Below are 16090 nucleotides of genomic sequence, written 5' to 3'. Positions count from 1 at the left end.
AACCAGCCTACAATGCAGCACATTTGCCTTCTTAAGGTTGCCAGCCATTCCATAACAGAATAAGCTTCCTTACCATGAACAAAAGACAGGACCTTCAGAAATTGTAGGAACTGTTAATATTGTACAAAAACAGAAACTAATATAATGACTCATTTAAACTTCTTTCTGATTACTTTCCTATACCAAAGCCAATGGAGAAAAATAATTCTAAATATTAATAAATGTTCCATGTGAATTTTATTTCTCTTTCCACATCACATTACCTTTGGGAGGTTCATGGAAATGTATATTGTAATCCATAACTCTGTATTTATCCATATCCATACCTATGCATGCATGCAATTAAATGTACACAAATGAATACAAATTCTGATTCTCCAAGGAAAATCCAAATTAAATCTTTTTTTTTCAATTGTATTTATTACATTTGTTTGTGCATGTCAATACATGCTGTGGTGATGTTTGGGAGAGAAGACAACATTCAGGAGTCAGTTCTCCCCTGCTTTGTGGGTACCAAAGATCAGATTCAGGTTGTCAGGCTTGGGACAGTGCCTTTACCCACTAAAACAGTCTTCACTGGCTTCCATGTTAAATCTTTGAAATGAAAAACACCTGGACCATTTGCAGTACCCTTTGAGAACACTTAAGTATAAAGTTTAGCCTCACTGTAGCAATTTTTAGTATTTTTGCCAGTGATGGGAACTCAAACCCACAGCTTTTGTATGTATGATGCAAATCCTCCAACTCATGTCTACACTCCCAGCCCTACTGCTATAGCACATACAGTGTGGATGAAGGAGCTTTTGTCTTCAGAGGAACTGGCTCGCAACTGTCAAGTAGTCTCTAAGCAAGGAAATTCACCAAACAGTACAATACAGAACACAGCAAAATCATTTTCATTCTTCACTGTCAAAGGAAAGAAAAGAAGCTTCATACTGACTGTATGAGATGATTAAAAGTTATGTAAATTGTAAAATACTACCTGTTTAAAACACAACCGGTGGGACGGGAGAGACAGCTCAGTGCTTAAGAGCATATACTGCTCTTATGGAAGACTTGGATTCAGTTCCCAGCACCTATGTTGGGCACTTCACAACTGCTCATAACTCAAGATCCAGGGGCTTCAACACCCTCTTCTGGCCTCCAGGGGCACCTGTATTTATGTGCATATACCAGCCCAAGTGCATATAACTAAAAAATTTTTAAAAATTAATTACAAAATATAACAGGTATAGTCCATCCTAAGTACTAGCTGACACAATACTGTGGCAGTCCTGAGTTCTGAGAGCTGGTATGTTTGATAACAAAACATAATATTAATACTTCAAAACAATACAAAGGCCATGTGATAGTCATCTGTTAGTTTCTATTTCACATTTTCTAAGTTATGAAACCAACGCTGGTTATACTGTAGGTAAAGCAAAATCTGCAAAGATTTCTCCCAAAATTCCAACATCTCTCCAACAGAAGCTATGTCATTATTTAACAAATAACATATATTAGCTACACATATTTCAATGCCTTTCACTTAAACCTAAGTTTAAATCTCAGCACTTGGAAGGCAGAGGCAGGAGGATCTCTGTGAGTTTGAGACCAGTCTGTCCTGACTCCAGGACAGCCAGAGCCACATAGAGAAACTCTGTCTCAAAATACAAAAACAACAAAACAAGGGTGAGGAACAAATATATCTCCACACAGACTTTATCAGACCTGAGCTTTTGTGTGCTCAGCTGCAGAGACATCTATGAGCTAGCTTGCAGCAGACAACTCTGACCCTGTATTTAATGCCCTCACAGATCCCCAGCTGGAGAGGACAGCTGAGGACCTGGGCCAACCTGGTACTGGGCAGCAGACACTAGGCTTAGGTGCTGTTCTGTCCTGTCAGCTCTTCCTATTTCCAGAGGCTTAACCAGCCCCCCAATAAACAAGCCAACTGCCTTTCTTTCTTTTTCTTTCTTTCCTTCCTTCTTTCTTTCCCTTTTTTGTAAAACAGTTTCTTTGTGTAGCCCTGGCTATTCTGGAACTCACTTTGTAGAGCAGGCTGGCCTCGATTCATAGAGATCCACTTGCCTCTGCCTCTTGAATGCTGGGATTAAGAGTGTGTGCACCACCTTATTCAGCCAACTGGCAGTGTCAGTTGGGGACAGAACAGCCCTGAAACCTCATCTCCCACTGTCCTTTTTCCTTGGCTCAAACAATGCCAGTCCTCATTGGGTGTAGTCCCATATAACACTCAGTCCCTTGGGATGCTGGGACAACAGTGGAAACCACCAGACACTGAACAGAAGAAAAGGATGCAGCAGAGTCTGGAACCAGAGGGTTCAATAAAATTCCAGTCTGGTTTCAAGTTTGGGAGAGGAAGATCTCCGCAGGCTGAAGTGTTACAGCTCTTTTGCTAGTAGGGCAATTGGAGTGGTATGGGCAGGAGCAGCTCGGCAGCCAGCCCAGGTCAGGCGATATCGGGAACTCAGGCTCCAATGCTAGGCCATGTAGTGAGCTCTGTCAGGAGTCTTGGACTTCCTGTGTGTGGGCAGCTGTGGAAGCCTGACCAGACAGGTCCCAGGGTCTAAGAATGAATGCTTCTGGGAGAGAGAGAGCTATTCCGAAAGTGTTACAGCTCAGTGAAATCAAGAAAGATGATCTTCAGTGAAATAGCTTGCGCTCTTTTGTTCCAGGTGGACAGGGACTATATAAACCTTGAGCAGTGAGGAAAGTATTTGGGGTTGAGTGCAATCAATTGGCTGAGACTAGGATGCTGGTGATGCTCTATTTGCATGGGGAGGAATTCCAGGTGCTGGGACCTGTGACCACCTGGTTGAGGGTTGCCAAATTAAGTTCTCCAAGGCAGTCAGTCACAGAAACAGGGAGGGCGCTGTCTCACTCTTGCTAGTCTCAGGATGAGATTTTAAATCTCAAGTTTGAGATTTCCAGGGTTTGAACATGCTCCACCTCACCATTTCCATGCCAGTTCCTCTGGTGGCTCCGTCTGTGTGCCCCACAACTGGGGGCTCTGTACTTCCTCAGGTCTGCTCAGATCAAACAAGCTTCATCTTGTTTAGGTTCTTGCTCAATTATCTTTTCCTAGTGAGGACTTCCTATCTTTTAAAATAGCTGTCCCCAGATCAGTACTCTTACTTCACAGCACTTAGAATTTGAAACTGCCTCATTCCCTAGGGTTGTCCTGATAAATTACCACAGATAATTGACTCAGAACCACAGTAATCATTCTCTCTGCTCTCTGGAGAACTGGGTGTTAGTGAGCGAGAGGGGAGCCTTTCCTGCTTCTTCCAGCTACAGATAGCTCCAGTCCTATCCTGCTTTGAGGCTGCAATGTTCCATTATTGGTCCCAGCCTTCACAGTTCTTCTCTGTACCAGCTGCTGTTCCATCAACACACTAGTCACTGCATTTAGGATTTCATCCCAAATTCTGAATTATGTATTCATGTAAGTTACATCTGCAAAGATTCCCTCCGCCCCCCCCCCCCACCCTCTTGGCAGGGTCTCTCCAAAGTAGCCCTGGTTGTCCTTAAATTTGCTACACAGACCAAGCTGGCCTCGAACTAATAGTCACCATCTGTATCTGCCAAGTGCTGGGAATAAAGGTGAACACACCCTTACCAGGCTCCAAGACCCTATTTTTAAATAAGGATACATTCTAAAGTTTCACACAGACATGTCCACTAATCAGCCTAGTATCTATTGTTCATTTCCTGGCCCCATCCCCGAGGCTTGCTTAAAATACCCAAAGCATCAAATTCCATCCTCAGCAATTGGAGGTGGTGATGCCCCTGTTATTGTCAATCTATGAAACACAGTCTCTCTCTTATCCATAATTGCACTTACATCTCAGAGCTCCTGGCACAGAACAAACAATACACATGTGACAAAGCACCTCTATCAACTTTATAATTTAGCAAAAAACAAGATATGACGAGTGGCAGGTTATCCCTTGACTTTGTGTGATAGAACTCCATTTAGTAAGGAGGCAGAAACCAGCTATTTACAGTTGTCTAGCAAATCTTCAATACCTCCTATAGCACATCTGTTGAGGAAGCAGGAACCATTTGTAGAATAGTGTAGGTTTTGGCAGTTGGCACACACCCTCTAGTGGCCTTATGAACAATGTTTATGTTTGTTTTTTGTTTTTCAAGACACTCTGTGTAGCCTTGGCTATCTTTTTTTTTTTTTTAAATATTTATTTCATGTATGAGTGCTCTATTTGCATGTACATTTGCATGACAGAAGAGGGCACCAGATCTTATTATAGATGGTTGTGAGCCACCATGTGGTTGCTGGGAATTGAACTCAGGACCTCTGGAAGAGCAGACACTGCTCTTAACCTCTGAGCCATCTCTCCAGCTCTCTCTCTCTCTCTCTCTCTTTTTTTTTAAAGATTTATTTATTACGTGTACAATGTTGTGTTTGCATGTACACCTGCACACCAGAAGAGGGCATCAGATTTCATTATGGATGTTTGTAAGCCACCATGTGGTAGCTGGGAATTAAATTCATGACCTCTGGAAAAGCAGCCAGTGCTCTTAACCTCTAAACCATCTCTTCAGCCGGAGCCTTGGCTATGTTAGACTCACTTTGTAGACCAGGCTGGCCTGGCACTCACAGAGATTCACCTGCCTCTGCCTCCCCGAATACTGGGATTACAGGTGCGTGCCACCGAACCCAGCTCTTACTGTTCTTTAAAAAAAAAAAAAATCCTTCCCCCTTTCTTTTTTCAGACTTATATGTCTGAGTGCCTACATGTATGTATGTGAACCATCAGTGCTTTTAACCTCTGCCCCATCTCTTCAGCCCCTTTGCTGTACTTTTATTCACTGGCACTTGAACCATTTCTGCCTTGATGTTAATTCACTGTAAAACTACCTTATTGTACAGTGGTATAAAACTATGAACTAGCGGAAGAAATGTTGCATACTTGCTTAACAGACATATTTGTGATTAAAAGCAATATGATATTATTGCTGGACATTCAAGTTTTTCATCAAAATCTCACGTTTTCTCTCACCTAACATACATAATCTTGAAGATTCCTAGGCATTTTTAGTTTATCAACCTGATAAAAGTAAATTAATAGATATATGCTAAATAATCCATTAAGTAAATTACAGTAATTCACAAAAAGGCTTAGAAAGTATTTTGGCATATATACAAAATAAAAGTTCTAAATAACAATATTGCTTGTATTTTGTAGGTAGCTTGTAAAGTAAAATCAGATGATTTTGGCGAGATGATTTAGAAATAAAGCACTTGATATGACAGCTACCAATACCAGAGAGATGACACCTTAAAAACAAACAAAAACATACACAATAAAATTAGAAGACATAAAACCAGTGGAAATTTCATCTTACTTCCTTAGTCCTATTCCTTCTTCAATCAACTTCAAGGCCACCAAAATAACTATGACTCACATTCTGTTGGACTATGTTGTCCACAGTAACAAATTACATCTTCCTGTCTATAAACAAACAGGCAGGAAGAACCATCTGAGAATAAAGTAGGAGTAACTGCAGAAAGCACAATCTAACATGCTTGCAAGGACATGACTTAAAGCTGTCATCTTTCTCTGTTGTGTCCCTGGGTAAGTTCACTGCAGTTTCTACCTATACACATGATGTGTAAGTTTTGTATTATGTTAGTGTTTATCTAGGAAGAAAATTCTAGATCCTATCACCTCAATCTTGTGATTCTCATACATAGGCCACTCCCCATTATGCAGAATAAGTTCTGACAATATAGTAACCAGAAATAGCAAACTGCTGCTGCTTTAATATGCACTGAGAACCATGACCTTGTCTTTTATTGTTATTTCCTAGAGCTATTCATAAAAACAAATAAAATTATAGCCAAATTAAAAAGCCAACACCTTCTCAATCTTTCTGTCATGAAAGAAAAGGGTTTTTAAGTGCCATAAAGAAAGTAAATATTGTCAGTGGTGGTGGCACATGCCTTTAAACCCAGCACTGGAAAGGCAGAGGCAGGAGGATCTCTATGGGTTCAAGGCTGGCCTGGCCTACATAGTAAATTCCAGGACAGCCAGGGCTACACAGAGAAACCCTGTCTCAAAAACCAAACAAAACAAACACTAAATATTTGAAGTTTTAAATCTCTAAATGGATGCTAAAGTTTCAAGTCAGGGACTTAAACATTACTTTGGGGAATGAAAGAGGTTAAGAAACAACCTGAGGACCCAGGCTACAGTTCAGACCTCACCCAGGTAGTCCAGTCTTCTGTATACCCTGATTTGTTGTTGCTGTTTTGAGACAGCTTTCATTGGACTCAAGCTCAGAGAGATCTGCCTGCCTTCCAAGTGCTGGGATCCAAAGCATGCACCACCCCGCCTGGCTTATCCTAGTTTCTTGATTTGTACAGAGGATCTATGTTATAAATATAGCAGTCATAAGCCAATCAATAAAATTTGCCAGTATGAAAAATCTAATCAGTACCACAAACACAAATAATTATCTCAACAGGGACTGGAGAAAGGATTCAGGAGTTAAGAGCATTGACTGCTTTTCCAGAGAACCCAGGTTTGCTTTACAATTTGGTGACTCACAACAGTCTCTAATCCCAACCCCAGGAGAACCAGCACCCTCTTCTGGCCTGCACAAGTATTGCATGCACATGGTACACAGACATACATGTAGGTAAAACACTCACACATTTAAAAAAAAAATTGTTTTAAAAAAAGAGGTCTAAGCCAGGCATGGTGGTGCACACCTGTAACCCCAGTGGTCTGGGAGGCAAAGGCAGGCGGATCACTGTGAGTTTGAGGCCAGCCTGGTCTACAGAGTGAGTTCCAGGACAGCTAAGGCTACATAGAGAAAACCTGACTCGGGAAAGAAAAACAGAAAGTCTAATAGAAGTCACAAAAAAGCCATTCATGGCTTTTTTTTTTTTTTTTTTTTTTTTTTTTAGGAGGAAGCAAGCTATGTTCAAGATAACATAAGTCTTTAAAATTCAAGTCTCATCTGGGTAACACTCATTTGTTTCCTGTTTTAAAGGAGACCAAATTACTGTTCAATATCATGCTATGTAAGTGGGTTGGTTCCAAACACACCTAAGAGGAACCTCATTAGCACACTAGTGAGTTTGACAGGGGCTCCATGTCAATACTTGGAGCATGATCTTTGAAGGTATCACTGAAATACAAATACAAAGGGTGCAAGAGTCAAACACCAGGCATTTTCACACCTTTCTTTTTCCTACAGATACACATTGAAGCAACAAATAAAAAAGGACTTGTAACATCTCTGAGTTATCTTTCAAAGGTATTGCCTTAAAACTACTTTCTTGTGTGGTCCTACTTATTGGAAAGGTTGAGGATCACTTAAGCCCAGACGTTCAGAGCCAGTTTAGGCAGCATAGACCATCATCTCAAAGACATGCAGACAAAATAAAACTTCCTTGACCAGAAATGTGTGAACCATCTGATGAACTGTTTCTGACCTTTAAATGCCTCTGAAGGTAAGAGTATCAGAGGGATTATCTAGCCAAATAACTGCATTTAGAGAAAAAAAAAAATAAGTAAAGTTTAGGTATTAAACTTGATAAAGCCAGCTGAGTCCTTTGCCTATGTCATATGCCCTCTGTAAAAAAAAAACCCGTTTCATCCTTAATTTCATACTTGGAATCCATGAATGGAAGGAGAAAACTGATTTCTAAAGGTTGTCCTCAGATATCCATGTGCACATTGGAAGCTTCTGGCTTCAAACACACCCATGAGACACTGACACACACAAAAAAAACCATACACACACCAATAATTTTTTTGAGACAGTATCTCACTGTGCAGCCCTACCTATCCTAGAACACAATAGGTAAACCAGTTGACCTCAAAAAGATCCACCTGCCTGTGACTCCCAAGTGCTGGGAGTAAGGGCATGGGCCACCACTGCCCAACTTTAAACAGAATACATTTTAAAAGAAAAAAGAAAATCAATGCAGCAGAGGGCTAGAGATGTAATTTGGTTGCCAGAGTGCTGACCTGAGGTCCAGGAAGCCTTGGGTCAATGCCCAGACCAACATACATTAGGTGTGTTGATGCATGCCTATAAGCCCAGCACCAGGGAGGTGGAGACATGAAGATCATAAATTCAAAGTTATCTTTTGTTACACAGCAAGTTTGAAGCCAGCTTGGGCTAGAGTCATACCGTGCCTCAAAATAAACAACAACAAAAACCAACAAACAAAACCTTCCTCTCTCAGAGCTGAAGACATGACAGAGTAGCCTCCTGCACTCCTTATAGGGTGCAGAAGTGCTCTGTCTTTGCCACAAATGTACTGGAAGGTTCACAGCTATATGCTATATGAAGTTATTTTGTAGCTCCTCTCTCATTTTTCTTTTCCTTACCCTTTTAGAGGATCATTAGTGAAAATCTGAATAAAAAAAAATTGGGCAAAGTACTCTACAAACATCCCAATAGAGCAGAACTGAAGGATAGCATGAGTTGGTCTTTGCATTTTTTTTGTTTTGTTTTGGACTTTCTGGCCTTTTGAGACAGGGTTGCTCTGTGTAGCCTTGGCTGTCCTGGACTCATTCTATAGACCAGGCTGGCCTCAAACTCAGAGATCTACCTGCCTCTGCCTCCCAAGTGCTGAGATAAAAGGCATGTGCCACCTCACCTGGCTGCAAATCACTTTTTAATCATCCTAATTTAAAAATATTTTTATTTTCTTTTTTTTTTCATGTATAAGGAATTCCAGAATTATCAGTATGACATTTAAACTCTTTACAGCAATTTTAATGTATAGAATTTTCCCCATACTTTTACTGATAAATTTTGAAAAAAAAAAAATTACTGACAAAGTTCCCATTGACTGGTATTACATCCCAAAAATTGTTTAACTTACTTTTTATGCATCTGATTTTTTAAGAGATGTACATGTACATCAACCTGCCTCTGCCCTTCTGAGTGCTGACCCACACCCCACTCTCATCCTGGAGATTTATATTATCTAGATTATTTCTGCTTTAGTTATAAAGTATTAGTTCTGCTTTAGTTATAAAGCAGAAATAAAGGCTTAAGATTAAATCATCAGCCCAAGGCCACAAGGTTAGAGAATAGCAGAGTTAAGCTTTGACTCAAGCCTGACACCAGAGTTTTCACTATTTTGGAGAACCATCTAGAGTGACTCAGGTGCTAAATGTCAATCTATAGGAGTGCTGAGATAGGAAGACTGCTGTGGGTCTGAGGCCAGCCTGAGCTACTTGATAAATACTAGGACAGCCAGGACTAACTACTAACCCTACTACCAAGATTGCCTCAAAACAAAAACAAAAACACTGCCCCCATCTCAAATCCCCAAACAACTTAGGAGAGGATAAGGGATCAGATTCAGCTGTGCTGTCTCAAAAAAGAAAATTCAAGTGCTGAAGAGAAGATGGCTCGGCAGTTAAAAGCACTTGCTATTCTTACAAAAAATCAAAGTTTGGTTCCAGCACATACAGGGGTCAGTCACAACTACCTGCAACTCTAAGGAATCCTGTGCCCTCTTCTGGCCTCCAAAGGCACTCGCAAACAAGTGGCATACACACAGACCCAGATAAACACACATACAGCAAAAGCATATTTTTCTAAAAACTGTTTTAACCTTTAATTCCAGTGCTCAGGAAGCAAAGGCAGACAGATCTTTGTGAGTTCCAGGCCAGACTGGTCTACATTGTAAGTTCCAGGTTAGCCAGGGCTATGTAGAAAAACCAGGTCTCAAAAAATAATAATAAATAACTAAAATAAAAATTATTTAAATAAATGAATTTTTAAAAGTTAAACAAATTAAAAGTTTAGGTTTCTTGTTTTTGTTTTTAAGACATGTATGCTTTGCAGGCCTAAATTCACTATGTAGAGCAGTTAGCAGTGACAGCTATGGAAAAAAGGTCATTAGTTGAAAGCTAAGGTACAAATACATCTGATTAGCATGGAGGGTATTTTTAGGAATCCACAGGTACACCCTTATCAGGAAAGGGAGAGATCTCCCTGAGATCTATCAAACTCAGAGATCTGCCTGCCTCTGTCTCCCAAGTGCTAGGATTAAAGGTGTGTACCACCATGCCAAGCCCAACATCCTTTTTCTGTTTGTTTTTTGAGACTATACTGTCTCAGTGTATAGTTCTGGCTCTCCTGGAACTCACTTTGTAGACCAGGCTAGCCTAGAACTCACAGAGATCTGCCTACCTCTACCTCTTGAGTGCTAGAATTAAAGGCATGTGCCACCACACCTAGCAACCCAAGGTTCTTAATAACCATAATTTAAGAGGTACTAAAACTGGTAATGGGGACACTGGGGGAAAAAAGGCCATGTTAGTAAGTTAAAATATTTTCTGTTAAAAAAGACCTTGACTACAGAGTGAGTTCTAGGACAGCCACAGCTACACAAAGAAACCCTAGTCTCAAAAAACCAAAAACCAAACCAGAACAAAAAGACCTTGACTAAAACAGAAAGAAAAATATTTGCAGGGTTTTTGTTGTTGTTGTTGTTAATAAAGATTTATTTTAGGGGCTGGAGAGATAGCTCAGTGGTTTGTTGGACCTGCTGTTAAGGTCAAAGTCTGGCATTACTGGAAAGCCCCTGAGCTTGGTGCCCTTTCTCAGCTGGGTTCCCTACTCTCCACCTAATCTGAGGAAATCCCAGATCCTCTCCCTCAGGAAGATTACAGACCCAACCCTTTCCTGTAAGAAGCCTTTGCCGAACCATTTACCCTTAGCATGGCAGCTTAACCAAAAGGGCTGTAACACTGCGTATCACCTATCACCAATGGCTCTGGAACTCCCAAGTTTCCACTGCCATCTGGTACCAGCAGTCTCATTAAGAAAAGCTAACTGTAACACAGTGGTAAAACTCTTTTCCACACCACTGGTGAGACCGGGAGTCTCACACTTGGACCTGGCTCTTCAAGCTCTAGCCATTCCTGAGGGAGTGGAACCTGAGACTCTGAAGTTCCATAAAGCCCATACTTTTGGTGTGTTGGACAGCAGCCCAGCAGCAGCGAGGAAATAACAGCAGTGGTTAAGAATACTAGCTACTCTTCCAGATGACCTGATTTAATTTCTACCCACATGGCAGTTAACAACTATCTGTGATTCTACTCCCAGGGTATCTAAACACCCTCTTCAGTCTCCTGTGGGTACCAGGCATTTACTGATATATGAGCAAGCAAAAAGTAAACCCTCTTTTTTGGGGGGGCGAGATGGTCAAGACAGGGTTCCTCTGTGTAACCGTGGTTGTCCTGTATTCACTTTGTAGACCAGGCTGACCTCGAACTCAGTCTGCCTTTGCTTCCCAGAGTGCTAGGATTACATGGGCCACCACACCCAGCATAAAATAAACCCTTTAAAAAATTTATTTACTTATGTGTATGTGTCAACATGCCCTTGAAAGCCAGAAGAGGGCTTCAAGCATTCTAGAACTGGAGATACAGGCAGCTGTGAGCTAAGAATTGAACCTGAGTCCCCTAGGATAGGCACCAATACTCTTAACCACTGAGCCATCTCTCCAGCCCCATATTTACAGTTTTGGTTGGTTGGTTGGTTGGTTGGTTGGTTGGTTGGTTGGTTTATTTTTTAAAGCTAAACTAAAACTTACAAGAAAAGCCAGGTGCCTCATTGTGCAATATTACATGGTCAAAGAATATTCTTAGAAATGAGTAGTTGCATAGAAATTATGAACTAAATCCATATTCTAGTCAACTGTGAGACAAGGCCAACAACATCTGTTTAAAATCGCCGAACAAAACAGAGACAAGATTTTCCAAGTGTTCCAGTTCTTTAAAACTCACCGGGCCAGCCACCCTTATAATCAGCATATCAAGGAGTACTTAACTAGGGCTTCTCTATAACATGATTTTTTTTAAATTATTTTTTAATTGTGTGGAAAGGGTATATAGATGTGAGCGCAGTTGCCTGAGGAGTACAAAAGCATGGGATCTCCCAGAACTGAAGTTATAGTCAGTTTCAAGCCACTTGATGTGGGTGTGGGGAATGAAACTTGGGTCTTTGACTCCAAAGCCAGCTCTCCAGCTACCAATGTGATTTTTTTTTAATTGCTGAAATCCAGGAGACTTTTTTTAAAGTATGAAATTGTCATAATGAAACCCACTACCTTGTATAATTAATTACAATTCTTATACACCAAAATAAATTAAAAACCACTTAATACAAAGAATCCAGTTCAACCCAGTAAAAGGCCTTCGGAACAGGAGATAAAAAAAGATAGGTACCTCATAGTTGGAGAGAAAATCGAGCAATTCTGATTGAGATGGGATGTAGAGAAGTGGCTTCATCACCCGGTGAACAAACTTCTCAATGTAAACAGCACTCATGGGGCCTTTGTATTCTATTGGTCCAAAACTAGTACAAAAATAGATAGATAGATAGATAGATAGATAGATAGATAGATAGATAGATAGATAGATAGATAAATGGGTAAGTAAATAAAAAACAATGCACCATGTGTTAAACGTGTAACGTGTAACAAAAACATCAAACCACACCACAAAAACATCTTTACTTCAGCAACTGGTTCAGAGGCGAGCAGTCTGCTTTGCTCAGGAAGTAAACAGGGGACCAGCATTTTAGGCAGGGAAGATGAGATCAATCTTAAACCATCTGCAAATTAAAATTAAAATCTATTCTCCAAAAGAAAAATTAGTTCCCTAATGTTTCTACAAAAAACAAAACAAAACAAAAACCCATGGCCTTGGAAACTAAACACATAATAAAGAATTTTAGGAACTTTGCTGTAACATTCAATACATGTAGACAGATTCCTTTTACATGAAACTGTGAAATAATAAACACTGGGCAGTTGACCCTTTGCCTACTGAAAAGAAATTACTAATATTCCCAAAGGCACTTACACAAAGGATCACAAAGTGAACTTGACACCTGTTTAAAGTATTATAACAGGAACAATGGCAAGGACGAGTCAGAAGGTATATAAACGATCCTCCTTCTGGCCCCTTATGGCTATGGTCTAGAATGCACAGGAATCTGATCTAGCTGTGAAACAGTAACACCACCATTCAGGGATCCTCATGAGCTTATCAGATTTTCACCTGGCTGCCTCAGTACCCTCCCAGACTCATCAAAAGTCTCTCTAATCTCTCTCGATGGCCTACAATATACACAAATGTTACTGAGTGATAGGGGGTAGGGGCATGTGAAATTCAGCAATTTTGCAACCATTCTTTTCTCTACAGACATTAACATTAAGATTACTGCTAACAGCAGCAATACACAGAGCTCAGGAAAGAATTACATACATACTGTACTCATGATGGTAAACCACAGTTATAAAACACATGAGATAAACACAACTCTCAGTGTCCACTACAGAATATGACAACAAAGGGATAGAAGCATGAAAAAAAGTAAGCACAACATTCTACCAGCAAAGCTAGCCGACAGGAGTAAGAACTCCATCAACTCAAGAGGATGGGCATGGTGGCACACACCTTTTATCCCAGCATTTGGGAGGCACAGGCAGGTAGGATAGTTTGAAGTTAGCCTGATCTAAATAGTGAGTTCCAGGCCAGTGAGGGCTACATAGAAAAAAAAAAATTTTAATTATCACCATCATCACCAAACCTATCAATTGTCAACAAATTTTAATTTAAAGAAAAAAAAATAGCCAGGTGCAGTGGCTCACACCTGTAATCCCAGCACTCAGGAGACAGACAGACGGATCTCTGTGAGTTTGAGGCCAGCCTAGTCTACAAAGTAAGTTCCAAGACAGCCAAAGCTACACACAAAGAAACCCTGTCTCGTAAAACCAAAACTAAGCAACCAAACAAAAGGCCGGGATTGATAGTGCACAGCTTTATCCTTTAGAAGGTAGAAGAGTTCAAGGTGATACTCAGATATAGCTCTATCTACATCTGTATCAAATCTGAGGCCAGCCTGGGTGACATTAGAACCTGTCTCAAACAAACATACTATGAATGAATGAACAAGAAAAAAAAAAAAGAAAGAAAGCATCTGATAACATATTTTGTCCAGCAAAAAGGTCAATCCACATAGAAATGTCATCTGTTCAAGGCCTCCAGCTTTGCTGAGTTTTCCTAGTAAAGTGTCCTAGTGAGTTGTAAAAGTGAACAAGATCTCAAGATGCAGGATATGCAAGTGTTTAATCCTAAACTGTAGCTGTCAGTATAGGATGAAATGATCTAGAACTCCTGAGCACTAACAGGATGGTGAGAACTCATTCCATATTCGAAACTCTATTTCATCAACTTTGGGATGACATCTACAAATAACCTGTTCCACAAAGCAGAAAGGCATTAGTATCTACAAAACAAAGCACTACAGCAAATGAGAGCAACAGCAGCAACAAAAGACACAAACAGCAGCGTCTGCTCAGCTTTGAGACCCAGCTGAGATGTATGTGAGCATTATAAGCACGAAAAGCCCATGATTACCAGGAGCATTCAGCTAATGGAATCAATCATGTGCGCATGCACATGTTTAAATCTGAGACCTCTAGACTCTCAGAACAGGAAAAGATATCTTTGGGGAGTTTCTGTGCTTTAGCACATTGTACCAACTGGATACTAATGGCTAAATAGACAAAAAGGCATCTGAACAGACTTAATCAAGTAAAGCAGCAGGCTAAGATGAAGGGTGTGCATTTCAAAGCCCCTATCAGAATACAGAATACTGGGGTAGGTATCCTCCTTTTAAAACAGAATCTTATTAGTAGCTATGGTAGTCTAAAAGAAAATAGTCCCATTGGCCCATAGGGAATGGCACTACCAGGAGGTATGGTGTTGGAGTAGGTGTAGCCTTGTTTAAGGGGGTTCGTGACTAGGGGGTACACTTTGAGGTCTCAGAAGCTCAAGCAGCTCGCTTCCCACTTACAGCCATGTCTCCCACCACGACGACAATGGACCAAGCCTCTGAAACTGTAAGCTAGCTCCAATTAAATGTCTTCCTTTATAAGAGTTGCTGTGGTCATGGTGTCTCTAACAGCAATTGAAACCCTAAAACAGTAGAACAGGCTATCTTCAGACTCACAGCAACGCTCCTGCTTCTGCCTTCATAGTTCTGAGTTTAAAGGCATGCAGCACAATACCTGGCTTGGAATGTTTGATTCTAAAGTCTACAGAAGCTGAGGACACAAACAGCTGATATGTATTCCCATGCATCTAAAAATGACCTTCATTTCAATTCAAGTGAATGCTTATTTTAATGTCACATCAAGTTAAATCCACCTCTGGCACCCTGCAAGATTTCAACCACCCCACAGGGCAACTGTGTGTTTTTTCCAAAGCCAAAGAGTAACACAGGAACTAAAGTAGGTAAGTGCACCATTCCCTTCAGCTGATCTCTAAAAAGAAAAAACATGCCTGAGCTGGCCACTGGAAGTGTACTTTATATTTAAGAACCCTGCACTTGAGTCTTCAAAGCACAGAAGAACCCACAGGACAAGAAGCAGTGTGGGAGATCTGAATTCAGTCTAAACAGTTACCAAGAGAAACTAGCTTGTTCCTTTGTTAGCCAAACCACAAACACTTCATATACAGTGGAAAATTTGAGGCTGGAAAAGATAGTCTTACCTAAAGAATTTCAATTGCTCAGGAAAACACTATGAGACACACGACAATTTATGCTAGAGGTGTGGAACTGGGAAGGAAAGGACTAAAGAATCTGTCACTAACAGTTTGCTGATGACTATTATGAATCCCTACTAACAAGACTCAGGAGGTACATGATAAAGGGAAGGCAAACCCTAAACTAAAGCTCTCACTAATCAAGTTTTACCCATTTGGGCTTTCATAGACTGACTGAAGCCTAAATACCATCTTCTGCCCTAGGAGACTAAGGCTGGAAGATCATCAGTTCAAGGCTAGCCTGGGATACAGAATAAGACCATCTCAAAAATTAAAATAAATAACTGGATGTGGTGGTGCATACCTTTAATCCCAACAATAGGAAGAAAGAGCAGGCTGAGCTCTAACTCCAAGCCTAGACTGGTCTACAAGGTGAGTTTCAGGACAGCTAGTGAGATCCTGTCTCTAAATAGATAGATAGATAGATAGATAGATAGATAGATAGATAGATAGATAGATAGATAGAT

General features: G+C 40.5%; 1 protein-coding gene across 2 annotated transcripts in view; it reads right to left on the bottom strand.

Moving 5' to 3' along the window:
* Positions 1-16090, bottom strand: part of Txndc11 (thioredoxin domain containing 11) — a 62664-nt gene that overhangs the window by 34573 nt on the left and 12001 nt on the right. For both annotated transcript variants that reach the window (XM_055597790.1, XM_055597791.1), the window contains exon 4: positions 12234-12363. In XM_055597790.1, coding sequence (XP_055453765.1) covers positions 12234-12363 — 130 coding nt within the window. The remainder of the gene's footprint in view (positions 1-12233; positions 12364-16090) is intronic.

Source organism: Psammomys obesus, unplaced genomic scaffold, assembly GCF_907164565.1.
Source record: "Psammomys obesus unplaced genomic scaffold, mPsaObe1.curated_primary_1811, whole genome shotgun sequence".
In the NCBI taxonomy this organism is placed as follows: Eukaryota; Metazoa; Chordata; class Mammalia; order Rodentia; family Muridae; genus Psammomys; species Psammomys obesus.
Note: the sequence above shows the minus strand (reverse complement) of the source record. Positions and strands in the feature narration are given on the sequence as shown.